Below are 23,915 nucleotides of genomic sequence, written 5' to 3'. Positions count from 1 at the left end.
TATGAGGGATGAGGTTCATGAAAATAAGTGATTAAGATGGGTAGTAAGAGCACACATACAGAGAAATAGACCAGAATAGAAAGCTCAGATCTGGCATTACAAATCGATGAGTTAAGCATGGACTATGCAATAAATGTTGCTAAGATTATTGGTTATTCTCATGGAAAAAAAAATGAAGTGTAGATCTTGACTCATGTCATACTTAATGATTAATTCCAGGTAGATGAGAGATGTAAATTTAATCAGCAAAATTTTAAAAGCTATATAAAAATATCTTTGACTTCAGAATGGGAAGGATTTCTTAAAAAGACTACAATAACGAAAACCTATAAAAGGAAAGAATGACAGATGTGATTACATCAAATTAAACAAAACACTAATATAAAAGGTACCTTTTAGGGGAAAAGCTGAGCTATGGACTAGGAAAAGGTATATTAAACTCAAGAACTCAAGTAGCTTACAAATATTTAGAAGCAAAATATATAAAGAACTTCCTGATCCTTTCTGTATGTAAGAGAAAGTCCAGTTGAAATTAGGCAAAATACATGACTAAGCAATACACAGAAGAGGAAATACATGAAATAAGTATATGAAAAGATGTCCAAATTTATAGGTAATCAGAAAATGTAAATTAAAACACTGAGCTAGCGTTTCACCTTTCACATATTTTTTTAATGTGTATGTGTACTTAACATTTATTTTACATATAAAAATGCATATAAATTCAGCAATTCCAAGTAGGGCAGTGCAAAGCATTATGTTCTGCTGGTAGAACTATAAATAAATTAGTACTGCCACCTTAGACATATCCATTTGTAGCAAAATGGTTAAATTGTGGTGTTTACATATAATGTAATATTCTATAGAAGTGAAAATACGTGAGTCAGAACTGCATAGTCACCAGCATGGATATGTTTTTTACAATAACATGTTGAATGCAAAAAGCAAGTTGAAGAATGATGCAATATGTGGTCTGATTCCATTTATATCACTTTTAAAACTCCACAGGTAAATATATTTATAGGTGCATAAGTATATATCAAAGTGTGATGAGAATGATTACCACTGAATTATATGATGCTGCTGGGAAAAGAGGGAGAGGAATGGAATCTCAAAGATGTGTTCAGAGGGTCTCTAACATGTCTATAATATTTTCCTTTTTTTTTTTTTAAAGGGTACCTAAAGCAATGTCTTCTATTAGATATGCTAAAACTTGATGGTGGGTTTTCATTAGAGTCTTTATTCTTTTTTTTTTTTAAAGATGTTTATTTACTTATTTTTTTCAACGTTTATTTATTTTTGGGACAGAGAGAGACAGAGCATGAACGGGGGAGGGGCAGAGAGAGAGGGAGACACAGAATCGGAAACAGGCTCCAGGCTCTGAGCCATCAGCCCAGAGCCTGACGCGGGGCTCGAACTCACGGACCGCGAGATCGTGACCTGGCTGAAGTCGGACGCTTAACCGACTGCGCCACCCAGGCGCCCCGAGTCTTTATTCTTTTGTATATGTTTGAAATAATTCAAATAAAAGTTCATTTAAGATTGTTAAAAAGGTGTTTTTAATGGGATTAGAAAAGTTTTAAACTTAGCCGTCTTTTTAACTAGACGCACGTGTGTGTGTGCATGTGTTTTAACTGTGGGGTAGTTATTTTCTGTTCTTTGCACACAACTGTGCAAAAATAACAATTATTTTTCCTTTCTCTATGTGGCGCCTTGTTTTGTCTTCTGTCTATGCAGTATTTTCTGTTTGACATTTTATTTATGCTTTGTTTTTATGAACTTACTATGCCCTAGTAAAACCACCAACACATTTACAATTGTGCTTATTACCCAGTTTAGTTTTATGTTATCTTTGATACCGTGTAGAAAGGATTTCTCAGCAACTATAGTAATTATAAAGCTCATAAGCTAAGGTAGGTATCTGTTATGGTTTGTATACATGTCTCTACACAGCTATACATTTTAGTTCTTGCGATGTTTGTATTGAAGGGAAAGTGTATTTCTGTTTTCACTTAGAGACTTCTGGCAAAGAATTTTTGGGGGTGTAGCCTTTAAGTTTCATCTTTGTTCATTCTAGAAATTATCCCTTTGTGAACTTCTGTGACAGATTTTAAGATTGCTAATTGTTAAGCAACAGTGATTTAAAAACAAATGCCATATGTGACTGCCTGGCTTTGGCAAATTTTAATGTGAAGAATGAAGTAACAGATTTGGGAGACAGTTTAGGGGCCTATATAGGCTCATTTTGGGGACTAAAAAATGGCATAGAGAAACATGTTGGAAGATTTTTTAATATTAAAAACATTCCTATAATATAATTTTACTGGAATTGTAATGAATCATTAAAATTTTAAGATTTGATGGGCTTTTTACAGGTGAGAGAAGTAGATAGGTATTAGGTGTCCTTTGCTTTCAGGAGAAGAATGTAACCTGTAATTTTTTGTCATTTAATTATGTTTTATCACTTATAATTTATTAAAATTGGCTGTATAAATCAGTATAACTCCTAAACGTCACATTTCTGAAATGTTTATGTTTGCTGATCTACTTGACATTTCAAACACATGATTTAATACCTTACTGATAATACATTCTTAATTTTCTGTGTAATTTTAGGGGGTAGTTATTTTCTGTTCTTTGCACACAACTGATATATTCAGGATTGGTCTTTCCAACCAATACCATCTCTGTCTTCTGGTCTGCTATGTTTTACCACTTCAGAGAAACAAATAATAGTATGTTTGGCTTATAAATGAAAGCAAAAATACAAACAAACAAAAAACCCTTTAAATGTGAGGATACTGTTTTATATGTAATAATTATTTTAAAAACCTAAACCAAAAATTGAATTCATGTGGATTTTTGAATTAGAAGGAACCTTAAAATAATAAATTTGTTCAACAACTTCGTTCTACAAATTATAACTAATATTTACTGAGAGTCTACTATTAGGGCAATATTTAGCACTTTTTACACTGCTTAAGTTTTTTTTTTTAAGTTTATTTTGAGAGAGAGAGAGAGAGGCACACAGGGAGGGGCAGAGAGAGGGGGAAGGAGAGAGAGAATCCCAAGCAGTCTCCGTGCTGTCAGCCCATAGCCCCATGTGGGGCTCTGTCTCACAAACTGTGAGATCAGGGCCTGAGCCGAAATCAAGAGTCTGACACTCAACCCAGTGAGCCACCCAGGTGCCCCCATACTGCTTAACTTCTTTAACACCGGTGTGAATGAGACGGTGTTTCTGTTACGCCTGTTTTACAGTTGGTGAAACGGAGACCCATGGAGACTGAATATTTATTTTGCCAAGCTAACGTTAACTTTGTCCAACACCAAAACCCCTGATCATCTCAGTTGTGCCACAGTGTGGTCAAAGATGAGAAAACTGAGACAAGAAAAATTCCTGTGATGAACTTCGCCTAACATTATGTGTCATTTGGAGCCTGCATGTTTAGATTCCACTTTTGTTTCTATTATTTATGAGGTATAATTTTTTTTTTTTTAGTATAATGCTTCATCCCAACAACAAAGAGAAATAATTAAAAGTAGGAGCCTGGACAGGCGGCTGCAAGAACCGATAGTTTTAACAAAGTGGAGACATAGCACCATTGTGTTGGACACCAATGACAAGGTAGGACTTCTTGAGAAAAACTGTTGACAATATTGGCATGTTCTTTATTCTTTATACTTTTATCTTTTTCCTTAGGTGGATCTCCTATTTTGGTGACTACTGTTTTATTATATATAGACAGCAGCAATTTATCCTGGAATGGGTTTTGGTTTTGAAGCTTACTGATCTTTGCACAGTGGACTGATTTATCTGTGGCTTAATAATGTATACGTTTGAGCCTAGTAGGTGATAAATACTTTTGATAACCCTTTTTAAAAATCATATATCTGTTACTGTTTATCTTCAGTCTTCCAGAAGTTTTATAGTAAAGACATTAGTTAATTTTCTTCATCCCCTGGGAAGATCGGAATCCCACTCCTCTGTTTCCCTAATTGTTCTCTGCACGAAGGACTTTTATCAATCTGAGAAGTAATGTTTTCTGTTTCAAATAAGGGATAAATTTTGATGCAAACATCAGAATGGAAAAGCCATAATGTTTTTAACTTCCTTGTGAGTTTTCTCTTTATGTTGTATCTTCATTTTGGGGATGGAGTAGGAAATTCATGCGAATTTGTAGAGCATCAGCCATACTAATGTAAAAATGAAAGGGCAGTAGTAACACTCTAAAACTAAAAAACTTATTTTAAAAAGATATTTGTCACTGGGGACTCTTTTATTCTATCATAATCAGACTTTTCTTTAGCATAATTAACAGGTTTCCTACATTTTCAGGTGTGTGACTGAAAACAGAATGAACTCTGACTAAGGCGTGTTTCTCTATGCCTAAGTACTTTCAGATGTAAATTCCTTTGTAAATTATATCAATCAGTCAAAACAAGTTGGTTTTTTGTGTTTGTTTGTTTTTTTAGTGACTTTAATATTTTTGTGAAATTAAATGGAAGGGTTTTTGTGCAGCTGTAGAAGCAGTCTACACACATTATGTTTGTAAGATAAACTAATAGAACAACAACAGAAGTAGTAGATCAGTTTGTAATTTATAGTTTTTAAGAATATTATGTGATTTGAAAGTAGAGTGCATATCAAAGGAATGAAATTCTGGAACCTGTGCTATTGAAGAATGCTTCATTATTTTAACATTAGGATTAATGTGAGTAGGTGAGATTCCTAGAGATTTTTAATAGAAAAATTTATTTAACTCCAAAACCAGATTATAATTCATTGTAGACACAAAGCTTGTGTATGTTGTCATATATAATGCTCTAAGGCAAAAGCCATTTTTTAAAAAATTTTTGTTTATTTTTGAGAGCTAGAGAGACAGAGCATGAGTGGGGGAGGGGCAGAGAGAGAGGGAGACACAGAATCTCGAAGCAGGGTCCAGGCTCTGAGCTGTCAGCACAGGGCCCAATGTAGGGCTCGAACTCACGGATCACGAGATGAGCTGAGCCAGAGTTGGCCAAAGTTGGCCCATTGAGCCACCCAGGTGCCCCAAAAGCCATTGTTGAAACAACCCCACTCCCTCTTCATTCTCGAATAAAAGGGATGATTACTTTGCAGATGGAGACTTAGTTTCTTACTCTTATAAAATCTTTTTTGAGATTTATTTTCAGTCTGTTGTTAGAATAACTTGCCTGAAGTTCTTACGACATTCCTTCTTTTTTAATGTTTATTTGAGAGAGAGAGAGAGAGAGAGAGAGAGAAGAGAAGAGAAGAGAAGAGAAGAGAAGAGAAGAGAGACAGAGTAAGAGGGGGACAGAGGATATGAAGTGGGCTCTGTGCTGACAGCAGAGAGCCGAGAGCCCGATGCAGGGCTTGAACTCATGAACCATGAGATCATGACCTGAGCCGAAGTTGGACACTTTTAACCAACAGAGCCACCCAGTTGCCCCAGACATTTCTTTTTTTACTTGATTGTTTCAGAGTTCTGATAGCCTGATTTTCTTCGACCAGAGATTTACTTATTTTTGGTAGAAAGGTCTTTTTTTTTTAATACCCACACCTTAAACTTTATAAATGAAATCATAGATAATAACTTCAAGTAAGCTTTTCTATTTATTATCACCATCTAGTATATACATTAAGATTTGAGGAACTATGCCAGAACAAACTAGCTGAGTAATGTATGATGAGGGTTAAAGGATGTGTCACTTGAAATGTAATAGAAAGTGGGGTGCTTGGGTGGCTCAGTCAGTTAAGCGTCCAACTCTTGATCTTGGCTCAGGTCATGATCTCACTGTTCATGGGATCAAGCCTCGCTTTGGGCTCTCTGCTGGCAGCTTGGAGCATACTTAGGATTCTCTCTCTCTCTCTCTCTCTCTCTCTCTCTCTCTCTGCACCCCCCTCCCCGCCCCTTGCTTGTTCTCTCTCAAAATGAATGAATAGACTTTGAAAAGAGGAAAAAAGAAATAATAAAGAAACCTAATACTATGTAGCAAATGTTGTCATGATGATACAAGTCCTAATTCAGATGTCAGACAACTTTGGAGAAGGTAGATGTGTGTATATCTGTGTGTATATGTATATGTGTGGGTGCACTGTTCCTGCCTATGTATGTTTTTTTTACTAAAACCTCATTGTAGACATTTAGATATACATGCACATACATTTATAAATATACATAAATAAGTGTAAAACTTTTGCTATAGAATTCTACTTGTTGTACATATATTATTACTTCATTTGCTGTGGTTTTTATTTCTGTAGGACTGATAATGTCATGAAAAAAATCGTAATTACCATTCACTTATTTTTTAGTTTGTGGGTCATCAAATCTATCTTTTCTCTTTTTTTCAAACTCTTAATATTAGACACACAAGAAATTAAAAAGTGAAACATCTGAAGCAGTCAGAAAAATACTTAAGTGAAGCTATACTAGATATGTGTAATTTCTTTTTGTAAAGATACATTTGATATGCTTTTAATGTTTCTTCATTAGTAATATAGGCTTTGAATGTTTGATTTGTAAGATTGTCCCTTCAAGGATTTTCTCTGTAAACTTTCACTACTATCTAGTTTCTCTGTTTACAAACTTTATATGGTATAAACCTGAATATTTTTTTCCAAGTGAATGGATATGGAGTGGATGGTTTTTTTTATCGTGTTTTAATACGAATTTCCAGGTTTGTTAACAGTACCTGATTTCATAACCATGGTAGACTGATAGAGATGTGAAGATGAATGTGCAAACACATTATTTAGTTTTATAAGAAAACTAATAATAAGTGTTGGCATATGATTTTTCTAATTCTCTTTTCCTAAGATTATTCATAAAGCATTCAGGGCAATGGAAAAAATTAAATGGAGTTTGGCTGTGGGTACCAAAAATGTTTTTCCAGTCTTGTCTTCTATGAAGAGTCTTGTAAACATCTGTGGTGGAAATCACATAACATGTCTTTAATATTGACAAACCAGAATTGCTTTTAAAATACACACCATCGATTTGCTCCTGTTATATATTCTTGTAGGCTTAGACATTAAAACATTTTTTTTCTGGAGAGTTATGAATCTTTAAAGTTTTTTTGTGTGTTTTAAAAAATCTTGTTTATTTCTAGTAATTGAAAGTTAGCTATAAATTACTTTAAATATTAATAACCATTTCATTTAATTTACATAGATAACCATTAACCAACAAAGTTTTCATTCTGGCAGTTGCCACGTCATTCCTGTGACTGTTGCTTGCCTAATCCCGGGTATTCATACCTGCCGTACCAAGAGCCAGTTAGTATGGTGACTAATACATTTTTATCCATAAGTGTTTAAATTTTACCTATTTTAAATGTGGTCAGTTGAAGCTGATACAATATCATGGTATTAAGGCAACATGCATCATTTCTTTTGAGTAATTCTGTATGCAGTATTTAACTGTAATTAGAATAAAATATGTCATATTTCATTAACTTTAAGACGTCTGTATTTTATAAATCAATACCATACTAGTTTCAGAGCTGAATATAGAAAGAAAATAACTAGGAAGAAAATTTTTTAGCTTCCCTTATTAAGCTCTCCCACTGCGAATAGAGGGAGAAATATAATGCTATAAAATAGAGTAACATTTTTCATTACTTATTTCTTGTAGGAATCTCCAACTGCCTCAAAACCCTGCTTTCCTGAAAATGAATCTTCTCCCTCTTCACCAAAGCACCAAGATACAGTTAGTATGATAGCATATAGTATAATATAGTCCAGTTATTTCAATCAGTTTCAATAAGTTAATTTTCTCTAAGTATAATGTTTAAATATTTCTTGGGCTTCTATTAACTTTCTTTGTTTTTTTAGATAATAATCATAAAATAGGTTTAAGTTAAGAATTTAATCATTTTATAGACTTAAAAGCCCCCTTTTTAGGCAAAATATGGTATCTTCATGATTAAACAATTCATATACCATATTTGTAAGTGACAAATTTATATTTGGTTTTTTACAATAAATATAACATCCCTGGAAAATACTGTCAAATTCTACTTCATTCTTTTTTCCTCAGGACAGCAGTCCAAAGGTAAGCAGTTTCCCTTCTTCCTAATGAGCACAGACACCACTTTTGTTCTGTGCTGTACAATTCAATGACGGGTCTAAGCCAGAAGAATGTCAGAGGTCTGCAACTCAACTTTAAGGTTGCCCTACACTGAAAACCTCCAGATGACTTCTCTTCAGAGACCTGGTTTGACTTGGATGAAAGTTTACTTAATCTGTGTATTGCAGTCCCTCCTGGTCTTCCCTGTATTGGGCTGATCCTGCTAGACCCCTTCAGTGGCTTTCCTTTTCTTTTAGAATGAAGATCAACATTTGTAATGAGGACTACAAGACTGAGCATGCTCCAGCCTTACCTCACACTTCTTGTGTCCTCCTTTTCCCTCCTTGCTTGTTTTCCCTCAGCTGCACTGTACTTCTTTCCTCAAAAGAGCCTGCTTTTCAGCTCAAGGTCCTGGCACATGTCATTTCTCTGTCCACTGAACCATTTCTCTCCCACATCTTTGCCTGTTAACGTCCGTTCGTTTGTTCAAGTTCAGTTCCGATTTTGCTTCCTCGGAGAATCTCATTTGAATCTTCTAGATTTGGTCAGATTTCTCTGTAATACTCTTTGTAGCATGTAATTATATGTTACTTGATTATAGAAAATAAGATAACACTTTTCATTTTTATTTCTTATAGGAACCTCAGACCCTCTATTTGTGTTTGTCTTCCCTGCTAGACAAAGAAAAGCTTTATTAGAGCAGTAATAGAGGAGCCCTAGTACTTCTGTGGGTACACAGAGTAGTAGCTTTTCAGTAAATACTTATTGAATAAATAAATAAAACTTTTAAAGCTTTTTAAAAGACAGACTTTTATTGTTACTTCCTTATTTTATGGAACTGTAGTAGACTTACTTATATGATACTTCTGATTTTTTAGAGGCAAAGGCTTCCACAGATGCCATTTTATTTTTGTAACTCTTTCTCCATTCCCTAACTGCATCACATCTTTTATGGTTCATATCACATGTTGTACACAGTTCCTTCTGACATTCATTGTCAGAGTCAGGACTGACTCTTTCAGAGGCCTTGCCAGACTAACCTTAGCATAATAATGGTCTCTTCTTTTTAAAAAAAATTTTTTTGGATGTTTATTTTTCAGAGAGAGTGAGCAAGCAGGGGAGGGGGAGAGAGAGAGGGAGACACATAATCTGAAGCAGTCTCCATGCTCTGAGCTGTCAGCACGGAGCCTGACGTGGTGCTCAAACCCACAAACCGCGAGATCATGACCTGAGCTGAATTCAGACGCTCAGTTGACTGAGCCACCCAGGCGCCCCATGATCTCTTCTTTTTTTCCTGAATTGCCAAGTCTCTTATTGCATCGAATAGTGTAAATGTTAACTCATGTACCTGTCATCTCCCTACTAAGGTTTTAAACTCCCAAGGGATACATAGTGACTACTTTTTTAGTTTCTATTTTTGATCTTTTGCGTTATGTAACATAGTACTGGGTACATAAACATTAAAGATAAAAGTGAACATGACTTTAGTGGTGGTGTCAGGAATTAGTGTATGAATCTAAGGTGTTGTTACTCTAATACTCTTTATTAGCGCATCTAGAAAAACAAATCCTTTCTAACTTATTTTAAATACAGGTAATACATAATTATTAAGGAGACCTTTTATAATTTATTTACATTTTGGTAAAAGCGAATCTCTAGGTTAGACTGGAAACACAAATTTGCAAATGTTCCACATAGAGTTAAAAGGACAATTTGCAAATTATTTCCCAAACCATTGACCCCTTTTCTCCAGAGTTTGACAGCAACTAGACCATCCTGGACTCATGGTACCCCCTGATGGCCATCACAGGGAACTGTCTCACCGGTATTTTCCTCTTTGATTGTTTTATCTTCAAGTGAAAAGTGGAATAGGTTTGTTAGTTCTGCGCGACTCCATTCTTTTTTCCACATAATCGTACAACTCTTCTTTCCTGTTCTGGAGTACACCTCTTCCAGGCCATCTGGCCCCTTCCCATTGAGGCTTTTGCCCTCCTTGACTTTTCCCTTTCTTGGCCCTCCACTCCCTATCCTCAACTTGTGCTTTTTTCCACCAAGTCTTTTTTCCACGAAGCCTGCCTTTCCCACTCTTAATGGGTTAATACGGGTTAATACTTCCTTTTTGTGAGTTAAAATCTGGTTAGTATAATGCCTTAGCAGTAAGAAAAAGAAAGCTACAAATTTAGGAATGAAAATAATACTGTAATCATTGTTAGCTTCCTGATGTCATCTTAAAATCTCTGCAAAGTGCCCATCTATCTCTTCAGACCCTGTTTTGTTTTTATAAAAAGCTTTACTGAAATAAAATTCATGTACTGTACAATTTACCTACTTACATGTATAGTTAAATGGTTTTTAGTATATTCAGGTTTGTGTAGCCATCATCACAGTCAATTTTAGAATTTTTTCATCTCCTCAGGAAGAAACCACATACTATTAGGTATCACTCCTCTACCTCCACATCTCACCCAGCCCTGAACAACTAGGAATCGCACTTTCCGTCTCCCTAGATTTGCCTATCCTGGACATTTCATAAGAATGGAATCATACAATATGTGGTCATTTTTGACAGGCTTTGTTCACTCAGCATGATATTTTCATTTAACCTCTTCTAATCAAACCAGATTTAAAATTCCATCCCTCAGTGTAAATTTTAAACATGTTCATTTTTTTTCTTGTTTCATTTCCATTCAAATGCATTACTGTTGTTTTTAATGCCCCCTTCAAATCCTTTTTTGAGATATGCCGCATATGCTTTTTAAAAAGATCAGTGTAATATTTCCGTGCAGTATGAGTACAGTGTAGATTAAATAGGTGTGGGCTGATGCAAGAACCCAATCTCTTTCCCAGTGTGTCTGTGACAGATGTGCATTTTTTTAAAGTTTTTATTTAAATTTGAGTTAGTTAACTTACAGTATAGTATTAGTTTCAGGTGTACAGTACAGTGATTTAACAGTTCCATGCATCACCTGGTGCTCATCACAACAAGTGCCCCCGTCCTCACACCTACCTCCTTTCTGGGAACCATCAGATTCTTTTCTGTAATTAAGAGTGTGCTCCTTGGGTTGGCATTCTTATAGGCTTGACTCCCTCTCCTCTGTTCTTCCAATTCCTGTGTCCCCTAGCTCACATAAGCAGTGCCCTCCTGGCAGTTGTTGTTACTTAGTTCCTGTATCATTGAAAGGGTTTTTTCTCCCCTCCCTGCTCCTGATAGGAAGTTGGGAATATTCTTACTTAAATGTGCATACTTAAAATTGTGTAATTGATGTTTTTGTTAAGAGGCAATAGAGAACTGTTAGAAGTATCAGGCTTGCATGTCTAAGGAGATCTAACCTGTGTTTCATGAAAAAATTATAGTAAAACTTCACATGGTATTTCCCGAGTCTTCATTATACCACAAATGATGAACATTAATACTTTATCAGCTTTGTCTATAGATGAGAATTTTTGGCAGAGTAGGCAAAACTTTCAAACATTATTTTTTAGACATTATTGAGAAAACAGTCCACATCATGTTTATCTCTCATACAAGAAAGATTTATCTTTTTCTAATGGAAATACATTGGGAAAATAGCTGAGGGATAAATTAAGTAGAAATAAATTCTGAATTGGGAATATTTTTTCTTTGGTGTGGATGTGTGTGTGTGTGTGTGTTTTGGTTGAAGTAAAATTGTTCTGTCATATACATATAGTGCTTACTAATTTGGATGATTGCTATAGACATCAATCATGTAGATTAAATTCAGTTGAATATTGGAAGCTAAGCAATGAGAAAGTGTTTCCTTTCTTCACCTGGAAGAATTTTAAGATCAAATTTAACTTCAGCAAAGTGGTTTTGCCTTCAAGGGGTTTGATGATAAAGCTGTGTCACTATTTGACATCAGCTAACTACTATATCTGGTTTGTCCAGAGCCCAATTTACCATCTGATAGTATGTTTAATGAAGCACATACTGAATTTTTTAATGCCACATTAAGGCCAGTTCTATGCATAGAAACATTGACTTTTGAGTAATTTATTAATACAGTTACTGCATTTGTTTTATTTAGTTTTTTACATTCTGACAAAGGAGGTTAGTATCTTAACTAATTTTCAGGCAGTACTGCTGTAAAATAATACAAAGCAAATAATTTCTTTTTGTAGTATTTATCATTATAGCATTGTATTACTTTCTTTGAATAGGAAGTCATAAATCATTTTCCCAATACTGACTAGTAGTGTTCATGTGGAAACCTAATTTGACAGCAAAGTACTTTATGGCTGCTGTGACTTGAGAAGAAGAAAGGTTTAATTGTAAAGTTACCGAAAATAACCTTACGGAAGTACTAGGAAATTGTATTCCTAACATACTTTAGAACTAAGCATATTACATACTGACTAATCTTTTTTTAAGCTGATTTTTAGAGTACCAGATCATTTTGTCTTTATCATATATAAGAATTTAGATTTTACTGTCTAGATGAGTGATGTGTAAATGGTATTACTCTGTTACATAGGGTCAAGAAAAATATGGATTATTAAACGTAACAAAAATTACTGAAAATGGGAAAAAGGTTCGGTAAGTATAAAAATCATTAATATTCTGACATGTATTATTTGATTGAAATTAAAAGCTATGAATATAGTTATAGTAGAAATGGTTAAAAGGTTCATAAGAATTTCAAATAATGTATTTTCTAATATAACGTATGTAGGATTGTCATGAAATGCATGAAAATCTCCCTTTGTCTTGGCATTTTTAAAGGTGGTACTAGATTCAGAGGTGATAAAGCAGAGGATTCTGATCAAGCATTAGCTTTACTTAAACATTTTTTTCAGTAAGTAGTAAGTGCACATGGTAAAAAACAAAGATATGCATAATATTTAGCCAAAAGTCAGTCATCCATCTATGAGTTCCCTTCCCTAGAGGCAACTAGTTAAGTCTAATGAGAAATAGTGTTTTCTTCCAGAGTTAGAAGATATATACATCTGTATATGCATAGATTAATTTTTTAAACAGTCTTTGAAGAGTTTATTTTGGAGATGGTTCTGTTTTGTTCATGTAGAGCTGCCCATTGGTTTTAACTGCTGCAATATTGTGTGGCTGTACCCTAGTTTATTTAACCATTATTTGCAGGTAGGTAAATAGGCCTTGTCTATTGGTAGACATTTAGAATGATTACATTTTTTTTTGCTATTGCAAACAGTATTACACATACATTACATCTTACATAGTTCATTTTGCAAGTATGTAAATATACTTGTAGAATAAATTACAAAAGTGGACTTGCTAAGCCATATGCAGTAGTCATTTTGATAGTGTTCCAAGTTATGCTGTATGGCACTGAATCAGTTCATACCTCTAATAGCAGTGGATTTCTCCACACCTTTGCCAATTCAATATATTGCCCACTTTTTTGATCTTTGTTAATAGAGATTAGAGAGAAAATGATATTTTTAATTTGTATTATTTTTAATGTGGTAGAATATCATAAGCCACTTGTAGGTCTTTTTGTTGTTGTTGAATTGCTAGTTCATCCCCTTTGTCTGCTTATCTATTGGGTTGCTGGCTTTTTTGGTTAATGTGTAGTAACTCCTAATGAATCAAGGAAATTAACTCTATAAGCTAAGTTGGATTTTCCCCAGTTTTTAAAAACTGCTAAAATGCTATGATTTTATAGTCAACAGAGATCAGTCTGTTGTGTAAAGAAGAGTTTAAAATTTACATATAGTTGAGTTTTTAAGATTTGCTTTAACTGAACTGTCTTTGTCCCATTTTAGTACTTGGAAGTTTTTCTTTTAAGTGGTCTGAAATAGCTTTACAAATACTGCAATTATTTGTTCCTTCATCTGTTCTTTGGGTGGAGTCACTTGTGAATGGGGTCTTTATTTTTCCTTTTCTCCCTTTTGGGCATGTGTAGTGCAGATAGTTCTTTGGCCACTTTCTCTGTTTTTGTTTTTCCTGTGGTAGTCTTTTAGATTTTCGACTTCTTTTGGAATACTTTTGGTGATTTATGTTTTCTAAGAAAATCATCCATTTCTTCTTCAGATTTATTTGTGTGGAGTTGAACAAAATAGTTTTTTTACTTTTGTGTATATCCAGGGTTCTCAAACATTTTGATCTGAGAACCCCTTTAAACTCTTAAAAATTACTGAATACTGCAAAGAACTTTTGTCTATGTAGTTTATAGCTATAGCTATTTACTTTAAGAAATTAAAACTAAGAAATTTTAAGTATTGCAACTCTTAAAACTATAACCCATTATCTGCTAACACAGATAACACAATTACACATTTTTATGAAGGAAAATACCTGCATTTTCCAACACAAAAAATTTCCCTGAGAGGTGTGGCATTGTTCTACATTTTTGCAAATCTTTGAAATTTGATTTGATGGAAAACAGCTGGATTCTCATTTATGCTGGCAGTCAGTCTGCTGTGACACATTGTTTTGGCTGAAGTATATGAAGAGAATCCTCCCTTTCATATATAAAGCTGGCAAAGGGAGGAGTAGTTTAATATTCTTAGGTTATTGCACATATTTCTCTGCTACACCATAACTCCACAAGTGTTAGTTGCAGTTAGTGAACTTTCCTACTTAGTCACGTCAGAGTCCATCGGTCTGTGTTGCACTTTGAATGAATCTTTACCCATGCACAATTTTGTAGCATCTTGTGGATCATTTGGAAAATACTGGTTCACTAAAGTTTGCTGATTTTTTCAAATGTTGACATATTTTATAATATCAAAGAATCACAAATCTGTAACATCATCAGAAAAATCATTAAGGATTGGAAAATCGTCCACACCACAGTGGTGGGTATGCCAGGTTTTCCCAAATTCTACTTACCCTTTGAAAGCTTAAATTTTTTATTGTCAACAAATACTGTCATTTAAATGACACGCTCACTTCATTTATTTTTGAGATAATGTCTACCTGCCAAATGCTCAAGACTAAATAACCATAGTATGATCATCAGTCTTGTTTTTGTTGTTTTTTTCCAGGAAAAATTTCCTGGGGAAAAAAATGTGACTAATTCTGCTTGCAGCTCAGTCCCATGAGTGCTTCAGTTGTTGAGACAACTATTGTTAATTCACTATTTAATATTCAATATTCTTAATATGTTACTAGTTCTATAGTTTTTCTCATTTTGAAAACTAAGTTCAAAAAGTTTATTTAAAGTAGAAATACACTAATTTTAGCATTTTTCAGAGGAGGGAATCAGTAGATGATCTCTCTAGAAATAGAAGATTGAGTATAAAATAAATTTACAAATAAAAATAAATCTCTTCAAAATATCTTAAGAGATCCACACAAAACAAAAAATAAAATGAAATGAAAATATAGCAAAAAGATGACACAAGGACTAAACATATGTCAATGTCTATACTCCTCTATTAAAAGAAAAAGATAACTCAGATGAAGCACAAAACAAAACCCACCTAAATATTATATATAAAAGAGATACCTGAAAAATGATTCAGAAAAGTTAAAAAAAAAAAAAGGGGCATGTCCAAGATACAAAAAGTAAAGCAAGAATGGGGCTTTTAATAGCAGACATGTTCAGTTCGGAGGGGGCAGGGGGAAGGAAAGCATTAAGCATCACAAAGATGGGGACTTAAGATGAAAAAAACTGTGGATAAATCCACAATAAAGATCTAATCATTAGGAATAGCCATTCACCAAGTAAGTAGCATTAACTACCATAAACAAAAACACCAGGAAATAAAAGGAAAATTAGATAGAAACTTAGTAGTAGTAAACTTTATTTTACTTTTAATCCATGAAGTTCAAGTATACATAAAAACTAATAAAGTAGGTCTCATTGATATGTATTGAGTTCTGCATTCTGAAAAAGGAAAATAAATCTTTTTAGTACCCATAGAATTTTCACAAAACCGTCAGTATGTTTGGCAGTAAGGTAGGCCTTAATAAATTTCTGTAGTAGACCTATTTGACATTCATTTTAGCCTGCCAGCAGTTGAATTTCCTTATAAGGTAAATATTGCTTGTCTTTGGAATGTGGGTTGAAGGAGAAGAAATAGGGACTTTTCTCTTTATACATTTTTTTCTTCATACATTTTATATTTAGAGTTTTATATATGTGTTAATTTTGTAATTTAGGACAATAAGAAAAACCCTCATCTTAGTAACCTCATTGATCAATGAGTATGTAATTTATTGTATACTTGTAATGTACCTACTATCTATCACTTACATTGTGTAGCCTGTATTAGGGGAAGGGAGAATACTAAGAAATATAAAACAATATGTATCTATAAAGAATTAGGTGAAGGGGGCATGTTTGCCTAATTTTTAATCATGGGTAATTCTTGCCAAATAAAGGGTTCAGTTCATGTTACTTCAAAATAAATTCATATCCTTGATCACAGGTGTGCTGGATTAGTCCATGAGAACTTAATTAGGTATATAGTTATTCTGATAACTTCTATCTCTATTAGCTTCATTTATTTGGGGCATTATATTCTCAGTAAATACAATTAGAATGTCAATAATGAGTATACATTGTGGAAAACATTGTTAAGTAGGTTTTAATATTTTAAATGCAGTTGGAAAAACTAAGTAGCAAAGTTTTAGTTGGTCATATTTATAATTACAGGAAGAACTGGTTGTCTTCTTGGGCCGTGTTGCAAGGTTCATCTTTACTCTTTACCAAAACTCAAGGAAGCAGCACAAGTTGGGTAAGTATTTCTTCTCTTTGAGGGCTTTATACGTTTAAATTTTGTGGAAGGTATTTTACCTGAATTTCATGTAGTATTTCAAAGTCCTTCTAGCTACAGCTGGTATGCAAATAAAAGTAAATGAAATTTTTAAAAAGATGCATTTTGACTCATAACAAGAGGGCTAATTAGAAGTCTGATAAGTTGTATTATTTAAATCATCAAAGTCTGTTGTATCCATTGGACTGAAAGGTGAGCTTACTACTTGGATATAATAGAACAAAATATCTCTCTTTATTCACCTCCAGGATGTTATAGGTTGTCCGAAAGCAGAGCATTCCAATGAAACTTCATAAAGCAAAGAAGCAATTACCATTAATTTATATGGAAAAATTTTTGAGCATTTTCATCCCTCCCCCCACCCCCCCCCCATCCCTCTTTTAGGCTTTTCTGATACCTTAGGAAATATCTTGCTAATGGATGAACAAACAAGCTAAAGCACAGATGCTTACACAGTCAAAACCATGGTGGATTGATGCTCAGGTGCTAGTGTGGTTCCCTGAGAGGGAGCTTGGGGCGTGAGTTTGCCTCCACAGTTGCTCACTGACAACAAATGTCCAATGCTATTTTCACTCTTCACCTTTTTTTTTTTTAATTTTTTTTTCAACGTTTATTTATTTTTGAGACAGAGACAGAGCATGAACAGGGGAGGGGCAGAGAGAGAGGGAGACACAGAATCTGAAACAGGCCGCAGGCTCTGAGCGGTCAGCACAGAGCCCGACGCGGGGCTCGAATTCACAGGCCGTGAGATCATGACCTGAGCTGAAGTCGGACGATAAACTGACCAAGCCACCCAGGCGCCCCACTCTTCACCTTTTTTAATGAAAGTGCAAATACTCATCAGATTTGTTTTGGTTAACAAAAACAGATACTAATGTAGGTCTTTTGTAAAAGCAAAGTGGTGTAAAACTTCCAAAAAGCAGGGGACACCTGTAAAAGCTTTCTTATGCTTTGTGGTTTTGCCAGTTCAGATGTTTACTCAGAAAATAAACAGTAATGTGTCAAGCCCCACCTTGAATTGTGATCTGATCCTTGGATTACTAGTCAGTGATTACATATCTGTGTATGTCAGCCAACATTTAGAAGAATAAGTAAATGTCCCATTACTTGTGGGATTTTTGAAGTTTTTTGTATATCTGAGTGTTTGCTATTGTTACCCCTCAGTTAATTTGTAATCGAAATATTAAAAATTACAGCTTGTGACATAATAGTTATTAACACTTTTTGAATGCTTAATATGTATCAGGTACTCCTCTAAGGGCAGAAGATTATGCATATATTATTACCCTTTTAAGTCTGAGATAGCTACTGTTTATCATCCCCTCTTCCCCTGTTGTAGATGAGAAAATGAGGTGTAAAACAGTTAAGGAGCTTGCCGAAGGTCATATAGCTAGCTACTAAGTGGCAGAACTAGGAGGCATTTTGTCTCCAAAGTCCACCCTCAGAATATTTCCAAAAATTTTTGGTAATTGAATTTGAAAAGTCAAGCTTAAATAAAATTTAAAATGAAATCAATCTAACGTCTTTAGTCTGCTCTATATCCTACCTTAACCAGTATTTTCTTATATTTACTGTTGCTTTAAAATTAACAGGACTTATGGACCTTATGTTTGATAAAAAAAAGAAATCCATTTATAAAATTCAAGCAAATTCTACTCATTTACATTTATAATGCAGCCATTTAACATATTACTCAGAACCAGGAATGCATAGAACATGTTAGAACTCTGATATGGCAACAACCCCAAAATCCTCTGGATTGGGCACTAATATGAACTTTCTAGAATGTTTCTTCTGTTTTGTTCACCAATTTTTTGATTTGCTTCATTGTTTAACCAGAATGGTGGAACAGACCTGTGATCTGCTTTCCATATTTAAAGATTGAAATTTATCTTAAAGTAAATGGATAATTATGTGTTTCTCCTTTTTTTCTCTGAGGTAAAGCATATGGTACTTTTTGTTTGTGCTAATGCATTTCTAGAGGGTTATGCAATTCTTCTTCCTGCTTGTGGCTCAAGCTTTCTTTGAAATCAAGTGCAGGAAATGAATGCAAGAAGAGGAATGGAGAAGCAATTAGAGATTAATAAGTAATAAAAAAGGACCTAAAGAAAGCCGAGTAATGGTTATTTGTTTGATAATTTCTGATACTTAAAGATTGGAGGTTGTGGTATGTGCAGATAAAGTAGAGAACATTGTGGTAAGAGGTGTCATTTAGCTAGGCAGATTTGTATGTTATTTAAAGAAAATGAAAACTTTTTTAAATTTAAAGATGTTAAGTGAATACCTCAGCTCATGATCATCAGTGCAGGCTGGTTGCATTTTACTTAAGGTTTTCACTCTTGAAGATCTTACATAATTCAGAACTCATAATTAAATCTAATCTTGACAAAGGATGTGAGGTATTTCTGTTCATCAGCTAAAGTTGTGTTACTGTATTACCATGTGGCAATAACGGAAACAGTGTAAAATTCAGTGAGCCAGCCAATTTTGAAACTGTAGAATTCTTAATTAATTTTTAAGTTTAGGGATTCACTATTTGAACTACTGCCTTTAAATGAAATTTTATTAATGTATTTTGAATTATAGAATATATTGTAATCATTTCAAATTGGTATAATTAAATAAAACTAAACAGATGTGAGATGATAAAATGCTTGGATTTGCAGTTAATTCTTAATTTTTATTTTATGGCAAATTTAAAAATCAGGCTTTCTTTCCATATGTAACATTTATGAAGTGAATGAAAACTAATTTAAATGGGCTAAGTAAAAGCAAGTCAAGATGATTCAAATAAAAAGTATATGAGTGTGTACAATATATTTTGGCACATACAACATTCATAAATATTAAAAAATTGGTGAAATATGTGAAAGGCTTCTTAACTAACTCTGTAATTAGGATTGTTAAAAAGGATTTGAAAAAAATCACAGCTTTGTTTCTCTGCTCAGTCACCGAGTAGATCTATTGTAGGTAAAATGTATCCTGTTTATATAATGAAATCACACCTTACCTGAGGATGAGATTCTAAGGCTAGATATAAGCCAAAAAGACAAAAATCACTTGTAGTGAAAATGTCCTTGAGTATCTCTTAGAAAGGTGTTAGTTAGAAGTTGGTCTCTAGCAGAGATACTTTGTGCCTTTGATGTTGGAAGATTGCTTGCCCTCCACTTGGTTTATGTTAAGGGGCTAGTTGGTCCCCAGTCCAGTTGGTTCTTTAAAAATTAGTTTCACAATTAGTGCAAAAACCTATACCTAGATCTACTTGAAGAAAGAGCAGGTTCAAATCTTATGCTCACTCCAGGGCATATACTCATTGATTGAAGGCTGAGCAAAATCACTCACACTATTTGAAATTGTTTTTTGTTTTAATTAATTCATACTTAGCATTTATTTTTGGTTCCATGGATAGTTAATATTAAGTAAACAAAACATACATATGCACCATGCAACTCCACTATATAAGATAAATTTTACATAGGTGGTACATGATCCAATGAGCCTTTCTTTCCCCTTTAGGATATATTCCAGTTGTTTTCTGTATAATTAGTTATCCACTGGATTGTGATATCAATAACATAAATTATACTTGTTTTTTTTTTCTTACTTCATTTCACCTGATTTGTTCAACAGACCTTAAAGCCTATTTTGTTCTGGGCATTGTGTTAAGTTTGGGGAGTTACAAGTAAGTAACATGGTCTTTATCCTCATGACTTACACTATAATGGGGAAGACTGACAAGTGCACAGCTATAATGTGACATGACATGTATTGTGCTACCTTTCGGGATATCATTCATCATATTCCTTGAGTATTATAAAAATCACCCCACAAATATTAGTAATTATTCAAATTTATTTATATGTGCTTTTAAATATCTAAAAATTGTCATTTTGGGGGAGCAGATAATTCTTTGTTGTGGGGGCTCTCCTGTAAATTTTGTGGTATTTAGCAGAAGATAGTAGCATCCTCACCTCCAGGTGTGACAACCACAAATGTCTCCAGACATTGCCAGATGTCCCCTGGGGGACAGAATTGCCCGTGGTTGAGAACCACTTGTCCTAAAGGAAGAGAAGGCAAACTGGATGGTAGGGCCACTGGGGGACATTGCCCAGCAGGTTGCAAGGAGGAAGCTCCCAGATTCAGGGGCTGCTGGGTAAGATGGTGGTGGGCCAGATGTGACTCCCGTCTGTGACCCTTCAGGTCTTCTGTTCTGAATACAGACGAAGATGTTTAATGTAATTTCTGTTTAATGTAATTTCTATAAAGCATTCACCTTAAAAATAAAGCATGAACTTACATAGTAACAGAGTCAGAAAATAATTCTGAGATATAAATGCTTAGTGTAATGTTTAATGTAATTTCTATAAAGCATTCATGTTAAAGATAAAGCATGAACTTACATAGTAACAGAATCAGAAAATTATTCTGAGATATAAATGCTAGGGCCTTTGCAAAATATTTGGAAGTTAAGCTTTGTGTTGTGTCTGCTTGTGGAATTGTATTTTTGTCCCATTTGTTTCCATATGCTTTTCTCTTATGTGTCATTTTGCCGTTGTGCATTATTATGACATCATCACTTTCTTCCCTTTTTCCATCAAGTCATTCTGCCAACAGGGCTCTGTCTCTGAGCTCTTGCTTTCGCTGCTTTCTTCTTGGAAAAATTCTGTCAGTCGTCGGCCTGCATATGTAAAATCTGATCCTGTTTCGGCTGTCACTGTATGTGTTCTTGTTGCATGCCCCTTGCCACAATTATTCCATTTTCTTTGCCATGAATTTATTGGAGGGATGTATGATAAAGTGGGACTAAAGTTTGAAAAAGAATGAGTAACAAACACAAAATTTTGCCAACCGCAGTGAATGTACTTTTACCAGCATTCCGTGTCCTGTCATTGTATTTGTTATTTGGTTGCTATATCTTACTTGGTTAGTTATTTAAGCTAAGTATCTTAGCTTATAGCTAACCATTTACAGGCATGTAATGACAATTTGTACATGGATTTTTATCATTCAGTTAAATGTGTACATTTAAGTTTTACAACTTTTGAGATCATCATTTTTGCTCAGAAAGTTCTCTTTGCCCATTGTAGCTCCTCCTATGGTTAATTAAATGTTTTTTGAATGACAATGACAGACACTTAAGGCCAAGACTATAAATTAGTCAAAATTTTTGTGATTGTTATTATGATTCCACTAATAAAAATTCCATATAACACCCTAAGCTTTGTTTTGATTCCACTAATAAATGCCATATAATATCCTAAATGTTGTTTTGTTATAACAAGTACATTATTTAAGTCCACGTTGCTAGCTGAAAAGATGAAGTAAAAGGGAACAGATGAAGTTGAACCATTCATTAAACGGGAAGCTACTGAGTAGTGTTATGAACAGTGACGAAGATATCAGTAGGTTGCTGGGGTAATATCCATTTCCAATGACAAACATAATTTGACTTGAAAATATTTTAAGAAACAAAATCTTCTGTAATATATCTTTGGCCTTAAGATTATAACCCTTAAAGATTTAAAACCTCTAAACCTTTCAATAAATGGGAATGCTATTTTCTGTTCTTAGTTCTGTTGTCTATTCTTAGTTAAATTTCTAAACAAAAATTTAAGTTAATGATGACAAGGTACAGAGTACGTCTGTATTTAACATGAATTTTCTGCTGCTTGCTAATCTTTTCCTTATCTGGTTAACAAAATCTAACAGCTAGCTAAGTGCTTTTTCTTTTTATGTCAGCTGTCTTCCTATTCTTTTCACAGTTTTTTATTAAATTGCTGAGGCTTCATAGCATCTGGCTCCAGGTATAATTTCTAACAAAGGCTAATAAGTAAAAGAACATGAGGCTTAGAGTTTTCTGTTTTTATAAGTTACTGTTAGTTGTTGACAACATAAATAGTCAATAAGGAAATAACTCTTGAAAGCATAATCAAGTTTATAGAATGTTTATTGAGTGGAAAACAACTTGATATCTGCCAGATATTATTTACACATATGTAAGAATAATGCCTTGCCTTTTGAACACATCATTTTACCTAGTCCTATACAGTCTAGGTTCAGTTCCAAGCCAAAGGATACATGCATTTGTAAATTTCCAAATAAAGTATTACAATTTCCCTCTCTAGGCATTGTTCCAGTTTGTACTGTACTTGCATATGAAGGCCTATTTCTCTATGCAAAACGTTTTTCATCTAACTTTTAGAATTTTTTTTCTACACTGATGGGTGAAAAAAGATTTTAGTGTGGCTTCATTTTGTGTTTTTCTTATTAAGATGCAAGTCGAGCCATTTCCTTTTCTGTGAACGATATATTCATGTCTTGTAGACATTTCAGTTTTAAGGTATGAATTGTGATTTTATAATAAAGACAAGAATTTGAGGTAATCACCTATTTGATTTATTGTTCATAATATAAAATTGGTCTAAATTGTTTTTGATACGCTCGTGTACATGAATATCACAAGGGTTTTTCCTTTTTTCTAAAATGAAGTTTGGGAGTAATCAGTCCAAGCCAGAGTTCACAGTGGACCTGAAGGGGGCGACAGTGGAGATGGCTTCAAAGGACAAATCCAGCAAAAAGAATGTATTTGAGGTAATACATTTTTTTTCTAAGTATAATTCACCTTCTTTAAATTTTTTTTAATGTTTATTTTTGAGAGAGATTGAGAGAGAGAACAGGGGAGGAGCAAAGAGACAGGGAGACACAGAATCAGAAGCAGGCTTCAGGCTCCAAGCTGTCAGCACAGAGCCCGACCCGGGACTCGAACCCACAAACTGCGAGATCATGACCTGAGCCGAAGTCGGACACTCAACCGACTGAACCACCCAGGCACCCCTATAATTCACCTTCTTAACCATAGTAATTGGGTGTTCTTTTTTTTGAGTTCTTTTGAGCTATATTTTAGTGCAACTGATTAAGGCAAAGTTGGTCTTTACATCAGTTTGGTGTCATAATTTAAGGGGAAAAAAGCTGGTATAAAGATCTGGGCTTCACTTGCATAAATTATTGGGTCTCGGACTATATATTACAAGCCTTTGTTCCACAGTCTTGCCTTTCCCTACCAACAATAAAAAGGGTGTGGATTCCTTTACCTACCAAATCTAATATTGAAAAATAAGTTGAAAC

The 23,915-nt window shown here is 34.1% G+C and overlaps 1 protein-coding gene across 4 annotated transcripts in view; it reads left to right on the top strand.

Annotated features, from left to right (window-relative positions):
* ARHGAP12 (Rho GTPase activating protein 12) overlaps positions 1 to 23,915 on the top strand; it is a 118,846-nt gene that overhangs the window by 78,930 nt on the left and 16,001 nt on the right. For 3 of the 4 annotated variants that reach the window (XM_053225485.1, XM_053225486.1, XM_027073755.2), the window contains 5 exons: positions 3,500 to 3,625; positions 7,638 to 7,712; positions 12,566 to 12,627; positions 16,670 to 16,751; positions 23,280 to 23,381. In XM_053225485.1, the coding sequence (XP_053081460.1) occupies positions 3,500 to 3,625; positions 7,638 to 7,712; positions 12,566 to 12,627; positions 16,670 to 16,751; positions 23,280 to 23,381 (447 nt within the window). The remainder of the gene's footprint in view (positions 1 to 3,499; positions 3,626 to 7,637; positions 7,713 to 12,565; positions 12,628 to 16,669; positions 16,752 to 23,279; positions 23,382 to 23,915) is intronic. The other variant, XM_027073756.2, reaches the window with a different exon arrangement.

This window comes from Acinonyx jubatus, chromosome B4 (assembly GCF_027475565.1).
Source record: "Acinonyx jubatus isolate Ajub_Pintada_27869175 chromosome B4, VMU_Ajub_asm_v1.0, whole genome shotgun sequence".
NCBI lineage: Eukaryota > Metazoa > Chordata > Mammalia > Carnivora > Felidae > Acinonyx > Acinonyx jubatus.
The sequence above is the reverse complement of the archived record's forward strand: the minus strand, read 5'-3'. Positions and strand labels throughout refer to the sequence as shown.